This window comes from Thermobia domestica, chromosome 2, assembly GCF_964235325.1.
Source record: "Thermobia domestica chromosome 2, izTheDome1.hap1.1, whole genome shotgun sequence".
Classification (NCBI taxonomy): domain Eukaryota; kingdom Metazoa; phylum Arthropoda; class Insecta; order Zygentoma; family Lepismatidae; genus Thermobia; species Thermobia domestica.
The window spans coordinates 57,263,749-57,283,095 of record NC_137455.1 but is presented as its reverse complement, the minus strand read 5'-3'; the positions used below and the strand labels follow the sequence as shown (position 1 = coordinate 57,283,095).

Here is a 19,347-nt window from a genome sequence, read left to right as displayed (position 1 = left end):
AATCACAGTATATAGGGAAACGTAGTACTGGAAAGAGTATAATCTTCATCACAATATTGCGAGCGGTGATTGTATTCAATGAGAAAAAGCGGAAAGGTTATTACTCACCGCAAAAAATATGTAGCAGAATTTTCTTCTACATGCAACAGGTAGCGCTTTCGGAAGATTCTACTTCCTTCATCAGCCTGTTGTAGACTTCAAAAAAATAAATAAATAAATAAAATCATGAACAATGGTTAAAAATGGTTAAAAGGTTAGGATATGTAAACAACAAGTCTCACGGTAATAGAAACTCAATGACATTGTACACTGCTGGTCACTGTTTTCTGTTCTTGCTTTCTAAATGGTGAAAGTATGTAGTGAAAATATTACTCCAAATAATATTTATTTCTCCTCTATCCAGGTTAAGGGAGGGCCTTTCTTTGTGAATATAATATAATTCCTTAATTGTTTGTTCCGTTGCTGTTTTTGCTTTTTCAATTAAACATGATTCCATGATTTCATGGTTATAATCTCTAATATGTGTTGCTAGATCGGATAACTGTTGCCGATTCCGAGATTTCGAGGTACGAATGTGCTCAGTTATTCTAGTACAAATGTTCCTTTTTGTTTGACCTATATACACTTTATCACACTGACATTTCACCCGATAGACGCCACTGCTTTGTAAAGGGTAATAAAAGATGCTTTAAAGTTGGTTGTGTATTTATCTATGAATTTTGGAAGAGCTTCTGAAATTTTTATGCTGTGTTCTCCTTGATTTTTGCTGAAAAATGTTTAACCAAAGGGACACCAATCCATTTGTCTGCTACGGAATCTGTTGTTGCTTGATGGTGGGTGCCGACGATATTCTGTTGTTCCTGTTTGTACCATTTTAACAATAAAGATTTTTGGAAACCATTTTCCTGTCCAATTTGTAATAAATACTGTATTTCCTTGTTGAGATCCTCAGAGAGGTCTGAAAGTAAAAGAACTCTCTTTAAAAAGTTTTTTCCAAACATTTAATTTTTGAAGCCATGAATGTGATGATTTGAAGTTGATATATGTTGTACCAGGAGAAGGTTTGCGGTATATCGAAGGAACAAATTTATTGTTATGTCTTTTAATGGTAATGTCAAGAAAGTTAAGAGCACCATTTTCTTCAAGATCCTTTGTAAGTTTTATTCTAGGATGAATTTGATTAAAGTCATCGAACTGTTTATTTAATTCTTGTGGGTTCTTGTATAAAATCAAAGTATCATCAGCATATCAAAATATCTCATATGGTTCCACATTTTTCAGCAAAAATCAAGAAAATTCTGCAAAGACACAACATCAAAATTTCAGAAGTTCTTCCAAAATCTATAGATAAATCTATAACCAATTTTAAAGCATTTTTACTGACCCTTTGCAAAGCAGTGGTGTCTGTCAGGTGAAAAATCAGTGTGATAAAGTGGGTATAGGTCAAACAAAAAGGAACATTTGTACTAGAATAACTGAGCACCGTTCGTGCCTCGAAATCTCGGTATAGTTATCTGGTATAGCAACGCATCTTAGAGATTATAACCACCAAATTGTGGAATCATGTTTAATTGAAAAAGCAAAAACAGCAACAGAACGAAAAATTAAGGAATCATATTATATTCACAAAGAAAGGCCCTCACTTAACCTGGATAGAGGAGAAATAAATATTATTTGGAGTAATATTTTCACTACATATTTTCACCATTTTCAAAGCAAGAACAGAAAACAGTGAACAGCAGTGTAGAGTGTCAGTGAGGTTCTATTCCCGTGTGTTTCAATGTTTGACAGAAGATTTATTTATTTTTTTTTACATATACTAACCTTTTAACCATTTTTAACCATCCTTCATGTCTTTTATCCTTTTTGAAGTCTACCACAGGCTGATGAAGGAAGTAGAATCTTCCAAAAGCGCTACCTGTTGCATGTAGAAGAAAATTCTGCTACATATTTTTTTGCGGTGAGTAATAGCCTTTCCGCTTTTTCTCATATTATAACATATATTTATAGTTTTGGCCACAGAACAGTGTACGGGAAATATACACCTGAGAACAAGCAAACACCAAATGGTGACTTTCGTCAAGGAAACTCACAATCACAACTAAGAGACGGGTGTGTTCTGTGTTGATAACACCAGGGATGGGGCGGAGGAAACTTCCTATATACTAGTATAATCAAGGACATTGCACCTGGGGCTTGCTTAAAATACGAACGATACATATGTTTTAAATTAAGCACAATATTGCTTTTCGTATGCAATCACACATTCGCTTTTCTGTCAATCTGTCCAAATGTTCTACTCTGTCTATGCTACCGTGGTACTAATGAATTTCCTGTACAAACAGCACTCTGGAAGAAATCGTATATACTCATTTTCTGAAAAGGACCGTTTGTTCTAGTATTACTGCAACAAAACTTTGATGTTGAATACACATACACAGTGGTAAACATAGTCACTAGTATATTCCACACAGTTTAGAATTCATAAAATAGATTTTATTGAGAAGCAAACAAGAGCTGTTTTGTTTTCTTTACAAGGTAACATTTAGTTATTTATGTATTTATTACCTGTACTTCTGGTTAGTTACTTAAGTTAGTGCATAATTATATTTTGAAATGTTGCATAAAAGCAGAAATATTTAGATATAAGAAGAAAAGAAGTATTTATATTCATGATTTGAATAGATAATTACCACTGTTTAGACATATCGAGTCTCACTGTAATTTCTTGTTAATTTTAAATAAAAATTTGAAGGACAAAATTATTTCAGTTAAGGTTTCAATCATAATTAGTGCCTTCGTTTGGCAATGGTTGTGATTTAAAATTTCCCAAGGTAAAACGACAAATACACTAAATGCACATTTTAAATTTTCTTGCTGATTCAAAGTCGATATGATCAAGAAGTACACTGCTGTTATCGCAATTCCAACTCCAAGAAAGACATATCAGTGGAATGAAGTTTATAAGATTGATTTCTTAAATTATTATACCAAAACTGTTGTAATTTCAGAACTGTACAGCCTCTGACATTGATAAATTAGTATTGTGTAACGTCTGAACGTGCTGAAATCAGATTCTGTATGTCGCGGTATCGAATCAAACATTCATTGGATATGTTCCTAAAATATCTAGTAAAGTGATGTCCGTATACGAATCCACGAATGGTCGCTGCCAATCAAATACAGTCCCACCACATTTCACAAGATTCATTGGGAATATATCAGACAGCCTTCCAGGATAGGGTAGCAAGGAACTCGTGTTGCTGGAAGTAGACATATAACTGGGCATGGGACGCAGTTACTAGTCGTAAACTGAATTGATCCTTACATGATTTAGTCCTAAACAACGCCAGCTTTAGATGAGGAATATGCCCTAAAAGTATGTGTGTGGTGCTACCATTGCGTCATGCTAAGAATGCTATAAAAACAGTACGCATAGGTAGCGAATACCATCATGTGTTACCGAATATTTAAGTTTATATCTTCCTCAATATTTTCAACTTGCCGTGTTTGGGGTACTTGTGACTTGTATGCTCTAACGATCCCAGGAGCTCTATCGGAGATAGCTTCGCTATCAGAGAGCTTCCCATGCCGGACAGGTCTTTAGGGATAGTAGCCAGATGAAGAGAGACGTTATGGTAGTGTGCAGCAACTCTACCATTACCACATTGAGGCTTAAGATGATTGACATCGGCAAGGCTCAGTTGTCAACAAAAATATGCAGGAACAGGATGTCCTCTACGGCTGTTTCACTGCGAGGTGGAAGAGCTTGCAACACCACCACCTTTCTCAGTCTCTAGAAAACAACATGGAAAGAAAAATAAGAAAACGTTAAGGAATACATTACCGTTTCACAGAAGGTCGTCCTCGGCAGTGGAACGAAACAAAGCATGGTCTCCTCGCTCGTCATCAAACGAAACTCCTGCAGGATAGGAACCTGGAATGTGCGATCGTTGTTAAAGTATGGAAAACTGAAAAATGTGACGAAAGAAATGGAACGAATGGAGATAGATATCTTGGGAATCAGCGAAGTTAAGTGTTCTGATCGAGGATATATATGAAACGTGGACTTCAGAATGATTTATTCAGGAGCTATAAACAGTACAGCAGGAGTCGGTTTTGTCTTGAATAATAAGATAGGTCAGAAACTTATAGGCAGCTGGAAACAGTGCTGTAGTCCTAAATTTTTTAGTGGGTATATGCTGGTATGTGATTACTGTTTTATAGTCTCTAAAGATAACCAAGAAAGTTCTGTCCCTTTTCGCCCACCACCTTCGAACATCGATATGTCACGTACGACCTATCTCGAAGATCAAAAATAGTTCCCATCAGCATCGACGACCTTCTGCCAACGTTCTGGAAGGCCATGGATTCCATCGCGGTTGAATTTGATGGATCGTGAAGCGAAGAAGATATCAAGTGCATTTTGCACCTCTACTAGGGATATGAACTGACGTCCTTTAACGTGATTTTCTAAGGAATGGATCAAGTGATAATCGGACGGTACAATATCCAGGGAGTAGGGCGGATGCAATAGTGCAATCCAAGGCGAAGAATGATGTCTTGGGTCATTCTAGCCACGTGGGATCAGCGTTGTCCTGTAGTAGGAGGACCCCTTTGCAATTCAGAAGTGCTGGCTCCAGAGTTTCGAGTTTTCTTGAACATGGCTGCACTGCTGACAGTACACAGTTCCATTGATGCTCTGAAAAGCGGGTAGCCGTTCCCGAGGCGGGATGCCGCGAGCAGTCCACCAAACATACAGGAGGAATTCTGGTGCGATGCTGGTTTCGGCTGCTTTGGAAGCGGTACTTGGGATGCTAACCAATGATGACGGCGCCGTGAAGCTTCGTACAGGACCCCCTTCTCATCACATGTCAACAACCTGTAAAGAAATGGCTCCTCCCTCAGACGAGACAGCAAAAAATACTTGCGTTGCCTTCTGGCTGGATTAAATAATGTGGGACCTATCGACCCAACTTGTAGTCCTTCCCAAGTTGATGAAGGTGCTGCCGAATGCTTCCTTCAATCACACTGAATTCTAGTCGCAGTTTCTCACATGTTTGGCTACTGTTCGCTTCAAATGTTGCCTGAAGATCTTAATTTTGTATATGTGCTGGTTTTCCGGCGCGTAGTGCGTCTTCGAGTGTTCTGTCACCGTCCTTAAACTTGTTTAATCACTTTTGCACTGTCCGCGTAGTCACGACACCCTCACCAAAGGCCTGGCGTATCTTCCACAACGCTGCAGTGGTGCTAGTCCCCAGTTTGAACTCGTACAGCATACGCACTCTTACGGCGCCCTGTGTTGTCCCTCTGTCCTTACGCAAGTTCACGATATTATTGAACTACCACAATCAGGTACTGTGTTAAATATACCCACACTAACAATTGACCTTCGCCTTATCTTCATTCACATTCAACTCACGGTGTGAGGGCCAATTGAACACAGACCTCAACAAAAAGCGACAGAACTTTCTTGGTTACCTTTATACAAGCATTTCATGCCATTTTCTTGATGACATTCCTTACTTAAATCACGGTGTAAGTAAAACCAAGTCACTCCAAGAAGGAACAGAAAAAATGGCTCCCGATGTGGCGGAAATAAGAAAATTGTGCAAAATTTTACTCCATAAAATCATTAAGACATATTTTTTCCAATTAATACGTTCTGTAGTGATCAATGGTACGTATTACCATTGGCGTAATGTTGAAAATATTCGTAAGTTAGTTTAAAAATATCGAACAAGTTAGGTTCTCTTTAGCAGAGAACAAGGTTTTAAGCAATTAAAATATCGCAGCCATCGACCTTCGAAATGCTTCTATATCCTTAGCCATTTTGCGTCGATCTATCCAGTTGATCCTAAAACTAACAATTTTGTGTTTTACTTCCTTCCTGTATAATAACATCCAAATAATAGTAGCTAAAACAGTAACAATGAAAACGTTCGATAAAATATAAGACCTGACACTAACATTGATAAAGTCTTCTCCAGAAGCTACTTTCCAGTGGCCACCGGTTTCTATTTGGTACCAAAATGATCACCATCCTCTGAGGTAATAATCAACGTCAAAACTACCTCTGTATGACGTACGGTTCCCAAGACATTGCTCCTTAAATCTTCCGAAACCGGCACTTGTTTGGCCAACATCTCGTTGACGGCAAGAGTGACACGAAAAATTCCATCACCTTCTCAGATAGTTTTTGATGCTCTATCGAATGGATGCTTCAAAATTGAAACATTCGCAAATAACACACACAGACATAGAGAATTCAGTAATGAAATTTAGTTCGTTGAAAAGATGATACAATCAGTTTATCATTAGAGTCATGGCCCGATTAAATAAATATAAATGAAACGAAAGTAGAAAAACTATACGGTTTCAAGTGTAAGGTACACTCTAATAATAGGTTGGGGTCCTGGATTCGATCCCAGCCCCCGCCAAGTGGACTTTGTGGTGGACAAACACCGTGCGCGTGGGTTTTCTTGGAGTTTCCTCCCACTTTCTTCATTCCATCATTTCATTCTTCACTCATAAATCACCGTTTCCTTTCGCCTAACCGGCATAACCGTGGGACGTAATACTCAAAGATTTCATTTCATTTTCTAATAATTAGGGTTAAGCAGAGGGTATACGGCGTGTACCGCCGTGTACACTCGACTGCAGCCCTAGCTGGAGATGCAATGAAAGGATAAGAATGTTGAAGATAGGAATCGAAGCGAGGAATATGACAATCATCCAAGTATATATGCCTACATCAAGCTACATAAATGAAGTGGAAGAAACGTATGTGCAAATAGAAGAAGTATTGATGAATGTACAAGACCAGGACAACTTAATCGTCATGTTTGACTGGAACGCACTAGTCGGTGAAGGCAAAAAAGAGAATGTAACTGGAAATTTATGCGTTGGAGAGAGGAATGGAGGAGTGCACGATTAGTTGAGTTCTCCAAATGTCATAATCTAACTGTTACAAATACGCTCTTCAAACAACCACTAAGCAGAAGATACACATGGACAATACCAGTAGACAAAGAAAGACACCAAATAAACCATAATCTTTACCGACAAACATTTATAAATCAAATTAAAACAGTTAGAGTTAACCTGGTGCAGACGTTGACTCAAACCATTGATAAAGACCGACTTCGATTAAAGGAGAAAAGAGTGGCAGCACCAAACAAAAGATGGAACACAATCAAGCTAAGGGGAAATGTAAACACGAAAAGGGAGTTTGCAACTGCGACAAACAAAGAGACATCTACGGCAGCTTTAGCGAGCGATGACATCAACTCGAAATGAGAAGCCATGAAAATAGGAATTACAAAAAGCAGCCGACGAGCACAGAGGAAGGGAATCGAGAACCCCATATAAACCATGGATAACAGTAGAAATATTGGAAATGATTAAGGAAAGAAGACAGTTCAAGATGACAAACAAAGAAGAGGAATACAGAAGGTGTAGGAATCACATTAACAGAGAAGTAAAGAAGGCCAGAGAAAACTGGATAAAGAACTTCTGCAAGGAAATTCAGAAAAAATATAGTCGAAGGCAGTACAGAAACGGCATATAGAAAGGTCAGAAAACAGGTCAGTGAAAAAAGAAACGCACATACATTATCATAGACAAGGAAGGGACAATGCTAATACAAGAGGAGCAGATAACGAAAAGGAAGAACACGTAGATGAAAAAGAAATAGGACCATAAATTTTACAGTGCGAATTTGACAATGCTTTGGGGAAAATGCAGCATGATTAAGCCACAGGAATAGACCAAATGCCAAGGGAAGTGATTAATAATCTTGGAGTAGCAACAAAGATAAAACTATTTAATCTTATTAATGGAATCTACATCTCGGGGAAAATACCAATAGGATTTGAGAAAAGCATGTGTGTTCCTATCCCGGAAAGAAAAGGTGCACGGAAATGCGAAGAACACAGAAGGTTAAGTTTGGTTTCCCATGCGTCATAAATAGTATGCAGAGCACCTTCGTGGCTGGGCGGTTAGCGCAATCGCCTTTAGCGTGGGAAACCCGGATTCGATTCCCGGCAGTTTGGATTCCAGGCTAATCAGTAGGTTCCGTCTCATATAGCCTCTCTGCTGAAAGGGACGTTAAACTCAAAATCAACTCAACTCAAAAAATGCAAAATTATTGTACAACGAATGGAAGGGAAGATCGAAGAACGGCTACAAGGGGACCAATTTGGATCCAGGAGAAGAAAGGGAAGAAGGAAAGAAATACTAAGTCTACGGTTGATCATGGAATACCACATCCAAATCTACAAACCAATTGTAATAGCATTCGTAGATATAGAAAAAACTTTTAATACCGTAGATTGGAATAACATGCTCAGAGCACTGAAAAATTTGAAGGTGGATTACAGAGACAGATGAATAATATCGCAACTTCACAGGAACCAGACAGCTGTTATAGGAAGAGATCGGAAGGAAGCACGAATAAGTAAAGGAGTAAGGCAAAGATGTAGTATTTCACCTCGGTTGTTCAACGTCTATATAGAAGAGGTTATTATAGAATTCTTTGATAAAAACGAGAAAGGCATAAAAATTAATGGGCAAGTTTTCAGCACAATAAGTTTCGCTGATGACATGGTACTGATAGCGGAGAGCGAAAAGGATTTATAGCAAGCACTTTCAAACTTGAACTACCAACTGGAAGAAAAGATGCAAAATGAAGATGATTAAGAAGGAAACCAAAGTGATAATGTACACAAGAGCAGGACAGAAAGGGGCACAAGTATGGCTAGAGGGAGATCAAATCAAAGACGTTAAGACGTTCCTCTATTTGGGAAGTCTAATATCGTCGGACGGAAGAAGTGGAAAAGACATAAGTTACAGAATACGACAAGTTAAACAAGCATTCAGAAAAGAGGACTACTAACATCAAGAAGTGTGTCGCTGGGCGTTCAAAAAAGATTTATTAAGACACCGGTATGGAGCGTGGAGCTTTACGGATCAGAGACGTGGATATTGAAGAAAGTTGAAAAATTCAAACTGAAAGCATTTGAAATGTGGTATTGACCGAGAACGCTGCGCATATCATGGACCGAAAGAAAATGGAACGAAGACGTACTAAAGGAAGCTAATGAAGGACGACAGATCATGGAGACAGTAGGAAAAAGAAGAAATAGTATGCTTTGCCATTTATGCGTCACTCTGAATGGATCACCGTGCTGATAGTGGGAAAGACAGAAGGAAAACCGGGAAGTGGAAGGCCAAGGTTAGAACATCGTGGAGTTACGAAAAAGAGATCTTATCAAAGTATAAAACAGCTTTTCCCAGCAACAGAAAAGTTTCAAAATTTCCATGTTGCCCACCAACCTATGGTTGAGATGAACAAGACGTTCGTGAGGGGCAAATGGGTAATAGCTTACCATTAAAATTGTACGAGATCTATCAAGGTTACTTAATCGAAATTAATGAGACTTAAAATATATTTAAAACATGTATAATTAACACATTTTAATTAAGGATGTACAAGGATTTGGGGAGCAGGTATTGAGGTACGAGCCATTTAGTCCTATTAGAAGCATTGGCTTAGTTTGCGAGTTTTCTGTTTTGCGTCCTTATGCAACGTCGTGATAATGGATGAGTCTTATTATTAACGTGGGATCTGAATCACGACATGGGATTAAATCCGTGCAGCTGAGGGTATGTAGCCAATTTCCAAAATCGACCTTAACAATACAACCGTTCCTCACCATATTACCCCCCCCCCCCAGAAAGCCTGATTACAGGACCATGCCGATGGTACAAACAGCAATTGCTGGTATTTTAGGGGAACACGTGAGAAAAATTTGTGAGAATTGCGTCATATACCAAAGCAGATGCGTACCCCAGTTTTCTAATATTAAAAAGTGGAGCAGGATCTAATTGAAATTGAAAAGAAACATATTTCAATTTACGGAAGACGTTTCAACAGGAATAAGAGTTAAGCTTGGAGAAAGTTTCGCTTTAATAGTCACTTGCTGAGTTCAATGCACTCCACTGAATATACATCTTGCAATTGGCTGCTTTCAGAAAAGTTTCATAAAATATTATCTTCAAGCATTTATTTATTTCTTTAAATAAGATTTATAATTGAATTCTCGAATCATCATTTGAATAAAACGAATTTCATAATCCATTTATTAATCATTTTCGTAAAATTATTGAATACTCATGAAAGAGAACATACATACTCATAACCAGGGCCCGGATCTTGTTGACAAGTCAACTTTTTTCTATTACGCATAGGACAAGGCAACTTCAAATAAAAACGTTATCCTTTAACTCAAGGTTCTAAAAGTATATTGTTTTAGGGTCAACTTTTGGTCACTTTTTGCCGTTTTGAAGTTTCAGGTGATTTTTTAATATTTTAAGGTAACTTTCAGGTCACTTATAGTCATTTTAGTTTTTTTTTCCTTCCACATAAGGAAATCTTAAAATGAACACGGTTTACGGATTTGAAAAATACGAAGTTACCTCTTTTCCTGCTTCCTGACTATTGGAGTGGAAAAACAGCATTCCTAAAATTGATACTGAACATTAAGCTTTAGCTGGTTGACTAGGGGTAGGAGTTCGTAGGTGGCCAAACAGATGGTTTTGGATTAATGACCACAAAGAATGTGATCACGAGAGTAACTAAAAATGGATTAGAAAACGTACAAAAATTTTAAACGGGGTTTTTTATCTATTATTCTCATGTATACAGTCTACACTTGCGAACAGCTATTTTTTAAGTATGCTTCCTAGTTTCAACTCGGGAGTGAATTGGCGGTTTCAGTACGTAGAATGCCGTACAATGGACTGATCAATAGACTGCAACAAACTGAAACAAAGCTTTTGAGAATGAGAAATGGTAATTAAAATCTAATAGATATTCAAAAAATGACAATGTTTTTTTTTAACGAAATAAACGTTTTAAGAAACGCAAGTTTTAAGGTCAATTTTTGTGAATTTTAGGGTCATTTTTCAGGAATTTTAGTGTCATTTTATAGGTCGCTTTTTAGAAAATTTTAGGTCAACAAAATCCGAGCCCTGTTCATAACATTTGAACCTTGTTTAAATCTGACAAATAAATTCAACTTAAGAAATATATCCTCTCTCGCTGTAATTCTGAGTACCTCTTTATAAGTTAGAATTTACTAGTATATTAACAGAATTTATGTTTTAAAATAACCTGTATGTAAAAATGTTTTATTTCTTTCTTACAATTCAGTAAGTTATTTTATATAATTCATGTCCCATTGCAGAATAATAATAACTACAATACTATTTTAGTACGGTATTATTAATATTGTTGTTACTGTTGGAATTAGCTACATTCATAACAGCATTGTGGCAGTTACTCCAATATAAATTTCTGTGTACAGGGTTTGTCCGGGAAGTAATAGGACTGATTTTATTCCACCATGACTGTACTTCGGAGCGTGGCGCACCGACTGGATTCGGTAGAGGGCGTTCCTAGCTAACGAACGAGCGGCTGATCAGTTGTCTCCGAGCACACGGAGAGTCAGGACAGGCTTTTTCGCGCGACGTGTTTCTGTGAGTGGTGCAAGCCGAAAATGCAGCGTTCGTTAGAGCAGAGGTACGCGATTAAATTCTGTGTTAAACTTGGTAAATCTGTGACAGAGACGTTTGATATGATCAAGCAGGCTTACCCAGATGATGCTTTAGCAAGAAGTGGTGTGTTTCGGTGGTACAAGGCCTTTTCGGAGAGCCGGGAAGAGGTCGGCGATGAAGACCGTGATGGAAGACATTCGACTTTGACAAACACACTGTGACTCGTGTGCGCGAAGTTTTGAACTCAGACCGTCGACTAAGTATTCGTTTAATTGCCCAGATGTTAAATTTACCAAAAGCTGTGGTTCATGAAATTGTGACGGAGCATTTGAACATGCGCAAGGTGTGCGCGAAGATTGTCCCAAAAGTGCTCACTGACGACCAGAAATTGCGGTGAGTGGAATTGTGCCAAGAAAATTTGAACATGTGTGAAAGTGACCCCCAATTTTTGAATAACGTAATCACAGGTGACGAATCATGGATCTTTGAGTATGATCCCGAGACAAAGAGGCAATCTTCCGAGTGGCACACCCCGGCGTCTCCTCGCCCAAAAAAGGGAATAATGACCAAATCCAAAGTGAAAACGATGTTCATTGTCTTTTTTGACGTCAAAGGCATCGTCCACCATGAATTTGTTCCTCCTGGACAAACCGTCAACGCCAAGGTTTACGTGGAAGTGCTCAAGAGACTCAAACGAAGGGTCAATCGGGTCCGACCAGTCATCGGAGCCGACTGGAAGCTGCCCCACGACAAGGCCCCGGCTCACACCGCCTTTCTTGTGAATAGCTACCTGACCAAGGCCGGCATCCCAACGCTTCCGCAGCCACCCTACAGCCCAGATGTGGCCCCCTGACTTCTTATTGTTCCTCGCCTGAAACGCCCGATGAAAGGCAAGCATTTTGAGACGACAGAGGGGATCCAAGCAGCTTGCACCGCGGCTCTCAAGGCTATTCCGGAGAATGACTTCCGTGACGCCTTCAATGCTTGGAAACCGCGCTGGCAGCGCTGCATCGACGCAGAAGGAGCCTATTTTGAAAGTTTTTAAAGAATTGTAACGATTGGCTCAATAATTTTTTTTAATCGACTCAGTCCTATTACTTTCCGGACAAACCCTGTAGTGGCGACAAATTGCAGAACTACATTCAAGTGACTAGAACAGACACGAATCCTAAACAACATAAGTTCTGAACGGAAAAAGTGCTAAACAAGGAAAGTCTAAACGGTATAAGTCTTAAGCAGCAAAATTCAATAATCTGCAGGACTAAAAATTAGGACTTGTACCGATAATTTTAGGAGTTACGCCATTAAGGACTTATGTATGTTATCCCCGGGAATTCTCCAAGTGAAATATAATGCTCGAAATTGTCTGAAAGGAAAGAATTACATCTTAACTATATATAAAACTACATGAGCTGACATAAATTATTGAGCACTTCCTGTAGGACTACAATGATTAAATTTAGCATGATTATACCTTTCCGGAACTAACCCACAGGAAAATTCCCAAACGTGAATATTTTTAACTTCTAGGGAGTCAAAAAGGAGGATGAAGAATTTCCCCATGTTATTTAAAAGGCCTTTCTTGGACCTATAATCTCATGTTTTAGATACTTAGAATTGCAATAAAAACTTGAAATTCGGTATACTTGTACGTTTTCCTTAGAATTATCTAAGGGAATCATCAGAAATGAAAATTTCCAACCGTAGAGTGGTTTTATGGGGAACTGAAAAATCTTTCCCATGTTATTTATATGGGACGTCTTCTACACCCCAAAATGTTTAGGCACTTCCGGTAGGATTTGAACGATGAAATTTGGCATGATTATAGCCTTCCAGAACTAACCGACAGGAAAATTTTCAAAAGTGAATATTTTTAATTTTGGGGGTGTCTAAAGGGGGATGAAGAAATTTCCATGCTATTTAAATGGGCGTTTTCTTGGGATACATTTAGATAGTTGAAAAAGGAAAAAACGATAGAATTGTGGGTTGAAGGGGTGCGAGTCCGTAGGTGAGCAAAGACAGTGTGTGGGGGCGAAGCCCCCGGATGGACAGATTCAGGAAATATGAAGAGCAAGTTCACGAAATTCACTGTTGATGCAAAGGCCAATAGATAAGAAATGCGAGGCCGTAGCCCAAGTAGGCTCGGGAGTCTGAGGGCGGTGCCTCCAGGTAACCAAAGGCTAGTTGATTTCTAAAACTTCACTTATGTACAGGTCACTGGTAAAGTTGCCCTTATTGCAAGGAGCCGAGATTAAATGTTGTACTCGATGATGCTCTGTAGTTTAACAATGCATAATGCCATTTTGAGCTTATCACGGTAGCATCTAACGTGCATGCAGTCAAGGGTGGTAACAACAATCATGCACCAATTGTAGCCTAGGACGTTTGTGGTTAATGGTAAGTGGAAGTCGACTCAAAGACTGACTAGTTGCTAGTCATTTATTTAGAACTAATATTGCCTACGCGACTAGATTTTAGAATGTCTCGACTCGGAAAGCTGACGAGGAAGTGCTGTTTGGCCTTGGAAAGTATATCTTTTCAATTGGAAGAGTTCCATTTCGTCTCGGCCATCGTCACAAGAGATTCTGCTCGTCTCGTCTCATGAGCAACACTATTTAGTACGTGAAAGATGCACGTTCGTAATCATGTTATAGAGACAATTTAATGTTGTTGGAAACTGTGTACTATCAGACATAGTGTCTGTCATCCACAGTCTTGTCACATTGCGCGATAGGTCTCCTATTTCCAGTGCTTTTATACATATACTGTATCACTGTTATGATAGCATGCCTTATTTTGGGAAAGAATTTCAAGGTTCTAGAACTACCTTTCTTTAACCGATAATAGGATTCAATTTGAATGCAATAATCTCTCTTTATCGTGCCCTTTCGTCGTCGGTGAGCCATTGGGATTCTTTCAAGCATGTGTTCTATTCGCCCGTCAACTCTCCACTATCTTAGTGCTGCGTGATCCACATTCTCGCTATACTTGTCCAAACAAAGAACTGAGTCATTACTGGGCCCATGCGTTGATATCTGGTTGGAATTGTAATCGTTCGTACGTAGTATCGAACGGTACAAATGCCGTTTGTTTGAGTATATTTCATTCATCCCTTCTGAACGTTGTAATGCCCACATACAATTTTGGTTTATCGTAATACAATAAACAACATTGCCCGCTCTTTATTTCATAGCAGTTTGTGTAACCATATAACAAAGAAAATGTTTTTAAAGGCTCCAGTATTTCTCTCTTATACGCAATACTAAATGGTTATTACTCTTATTTACTTTCGTCGTAAATATTATGTCCTCGTTGGCAGATCGCTTATTTCAAATTTATAAACTTTCATCTATTGTGGATTTTTGAAAATTTCATATTAATTCTGGAAGTTAAAAATAAAGCACACTTTCGTGGTAGCTCTTTTGTTATTGTGCACACACCTTTCTGATCTTGTATATTATAAGATTATACTATTATTAAAGCAAAGACAGAAAAGTTTGATTTCAATCGATCCATTTTTCTTTCTTCTGTTGCACAAAGAAATATGGTCACTCCTATGGCAATATGCACCAAGGCAGAGTATAAGACATAGCGTGTATTAGTGTGTATTAGTGTATCAAAAGTGTTATAAATGGCTTTACAAGAGGAAACATTAGGAAGGAACAGGTCTGCCATAGACCTTCACCACTGACAAAAAATTCAGAATTTCGACACACAGTTCTAAGTGCGACTGTTCATCAACAATGTTACTTGTATTCTGCAAAACAGTTATGCCTTTGCATACGAAATCACTCATGCTTAGTTTTAATAAGGTCTGAGCCAGATCAGTGCCAAAATCGGATTACTGTTTTCTGTTCTTCCTTTGTACATACCGTGAGCGGAGTGAGCATCTTATCTATGCAACAGAAGAGAGAAAAATGCAGCAATTAACATCAAACTGTTCCAACGGTATTATAATACCATACGCTTATAGCATATAAGAGCAGAATGTAGTCTGCACTTTAGAGAAGTATTGCAGAAGTTCGAACTTTCTTTCATATATTAATATTATCATAATTATTGCAATTTTCATTGTCACAACTAGACAAATTCTCAATGATTGTCCTCAAGGGAATACTTTAACAAAAGTAATAAGTTTAGCATTTCATTGAATACTTTTCCATTTCCAATTTTCATTAACACAAATGAAGAATGCACTCCATCCATTTTGAGTTGTGATTCTAAATGTTTATTCTCGTGTTTGTAGGTTTGTGAACGGAAGCCTGTACTTCATACTGTCGAGGGTAATCACAAGACATTTCTGGAAAATGCTAAAATAATTGACATATTTTCTACACAACTCCAATGCTGGTGTAACGAAGTGGCTGAAGAGGAGGAGTGAATGATGCAATACTACTGTATTAAACATTGAAGAAATATTTGTCAAGCATTTTATCTAACGATTGTAATCTTAAAAAAATGAAATATTATGTTATGAGAACATACTAAATTTACGAACCTTACTGTTTTCATTTTTAAAGTTAAGACTACTGTTTTCATTCTTACAGATATTAAGTTCTTTGTTTAGACATAAAGTCAGCCCATTTATCTTCATATATATCTAACTGAAATTAAGATGTACAATGACTTGATCATAAAGTTTTTTAACAGTTAATGTATTTCCTGGTACCTTGATACATAAACAAAATTTTGTTACAATTGAATCAATTCATCTTTCACACTGTACCACACTTATTTTGCTCCATATTTGATTTCAAAGTTAATTTCTACTTTATATGTAGGCATAGCTTTGATTGTAACACGAATTATATTGCATTCATTTTCATTCGGGCTTAGCTATGAACTGAAACTGTTTTCTGGCAGCATAATATCCCTTTGCATTACAACTCAATAACGTTAAAGCTTTGGCATGATTTATAGCAAGTAACATTGTCTTATTTAAACATAAAATAGTCTTTTACTTGCATTAGTTATAAAATAGCCATTTTGAAGTTCAACATCTGATGCACTTTGCGATATTCACATATGATTCCAAAATTCGAGTTGCTCGTATTTCCGTAACTGAAAACATCCCCTTTTTGTGTTTGTTTATCCTAATAATTGCCACCATAATATTTATAACATAAAGATATTTCTTCAAGATTCAAATTTCATCGTAATTTTTAATTGCACTTGATTGCAATTCATTGCACATATTCTACACTTTTTGTTTGCAACCAGCATTTATTTTCATAAATACCTACTTTTAAAATTGTCTAATATCGGTTTCACGTTATTTTCAATTTCTATATGATGCGTCTCACCAACGCCACACAAGTATTCAAGAAACATTTGGATAGCTATTGATTCCCCAATTTATCTTAAATATAGTAAAATTGAGCAGAGAACTAAGCTTATAGATTAATATTGTCTTAACTTTGTGAAAGTACTGAAATGGAAGTGCACCAATAGTTGATACTTAAGTTAATATTTCTTTAGATTTCCTCCAGGTACGCACATAAAATTATTTTAGGATTTCAATTCTTTAAATAAAAAAGGTCTATCGTTACAAAATGTTTTCAATTATTGCTTGTATTCCATGTAGATATTAAATATATATTGCCTTGCATATAAACATTTATCACATTCATACCCGAAGAATTTCTTTATGTCCACTTATAGAGTGTGTTTTCCTCAAGGCTTTCCAATCGGACCACTTGCTCGGGATTAAAATTTGTCAAAAATGCAATAAAAAGGGATATATTATTCCTCAACATATCAGTTTCTTTAAATAAAGCAGTAATTATTCATGATAATTATCGTTAAAATTTTTTGATCGTCATTTAGATCTGATATACGTTCTCACTTGAAGTTCCAGACCATCTTAGTTGTTTGGGATTTAAAGTCATCAAGAATAATGAAGTAAATGTGACGAATATTAAAAATATGTTCCATAATTAAATAATCTTCTTACCAAATACAGCATGTGTGTTACGCTTAATTGAGAAATGTATGTAGCGTGTGAAGTTAGAAAAGGGATGAATATATATAATCTTTTTACTGTTAATTATAAATAATATAACCTCCTAACTACGTCTCCTAACTAACCAGAATGCTTGTCTTCTAGGCGCCGCTCTCACAAAGGAAGCTTTTACCAATTCCTGTTAAGCAAAATATCGAAATTAGAGTATTTTTTGTCTCGACTCGCCTCGATTTCTGTCCATGCAGCTTTCTTTCTATTACGTGCCTCTTTGTCGATCCCTCGTTTAAACTACTTCTTACGATGCTTTCCATCTTGGAATGAGACTCCACTACTGGAGAAATATGATCATATCCTTAAAATAGGTCTAGAGTCAATTTTAAACTGCTCCTTAAGCGACGAATCTTGGATTCGAGCATCCTTACCTGTGAGATTAGGGGGTCTTGTATTCGGCGATCCGTGGATATGGCGATTCCTTCCTTTTTAGCGTCCTACCACGGATCTCTTCGTTTAGTCGAGGCTCTTCTTGCGCAAGGTTACCACCTAGACCCAGATGGCACAGTTCAAGAAGCCTCTACGAAATGGAAAAAAATTTAACAGATACAGATCTCCCAGAAATTAACAAAATAGGTTCTCAGGCATCTTGGTACACACAAATTGCAGCGAATTTTCATGAACTTCTCTTACAGTCAGTTATTGCTCCAGAGGATAAAGCCAGGATTCGTGCTGCCTCATCCCTACATGCTGGGGCATGGTTGAATGCAATACCCTCCCCACCATTAGGTCTTCATATGAATAATAAGGAATTTCGAATCTCTGTCGCCTTAAGATTAGGTGCAGATATTTGTGAGCCACATCGCTGTCGAGCTTGCGGGGATCAAGTTAACCAAAGTGGCCTGCATGGCCTTTCATGCATGAAGAGCATGGGTAGACACTCCTCTGTGAATGATATCAATTTATAATGAAATTTGAATCTTGAAGAAAATATTTTATTTATTATTAATGTGGCAATTGACATACAATAATAATCCTTTTGGATACTAGAGGAAAAGTATTTTAGTAGCATTAAAACTTTCCGAAGGATTGTCTAAAATACCACTTACTAGACTTATCCAAATATTATATTTAAGAGACAATCAGGATCTTTACTGGCTGAAACATAGTTTCTCAGCTTCTACGATTTTTTAAATTCTTCTTTAGTGTCAAGAAAATGCTCTTTTACTAAGAGAAAAAGCAGTTTTTGTAGCTTATTCTCACATCTTCGGAACCCAACATAGTTGTTTAACCCTCTATTCTGATCTTTATTATATTTTCTTCTAATTGTGTATAGCCATTGAAAAAAACACTGCCTTTTCTCACATACAAATATTGTAAGTTATTTCATATATCGTTCTGGAGTAGAAAAATTTGAACATGACTGCAACAGATAACGTCTCGAAGTCAACTTCTGAAACAATGTTCAAATACAATCTAATTGGAATAAAGAAGGAAGAAAGGATATTTTACCATCAACAAATGTAAAACCGGTAAATCAACATTATTGGAGATTATTCACACCATTCACAAGCGAAGGATAATATTCACAGTATTCACTCATGTACCTTTAACACAGTATGCCTCGCATATACAATGGAAATGTCAGTTGCAGAAAATGTAACAACATAATCTAAAGATGCCCATTGACAGAAACGCTTCGATTAATATGCATCTACATCGTGTACTTACGAGTCAAAAATTATCAGACTTTCATTTAAAAGAAATGTATATTCAGATACCAAAACAATATATTAATCTTCTTCAAAATAGTATCCTCGGGCTGTCACAAACAT

General features: G+C 37.3%; 1 protein-coding gene across 1 annotated transcript in view; it reads left to right on the top strand.

Moving 5' to 3' along the window:
• Window positions 1-16,064, top strand: part of LOC145679020 (fatty acid synthase-like) — a 233,877-nt gene extending 217,813 nt beyond the window's left edge. The window contains 1 exon segment of the mRNA XM_081749621.1: window positions 15,806-16,064. Coding sequence (XP_081605747.1) covers window positions 15,806-15,940 — 135 coding nt within the window. The 3' untranslated portion in view covers window positions 15,941-16,064.
• Window positions 16,065-19,347: the final 3,283 nt, after the last annotated feature.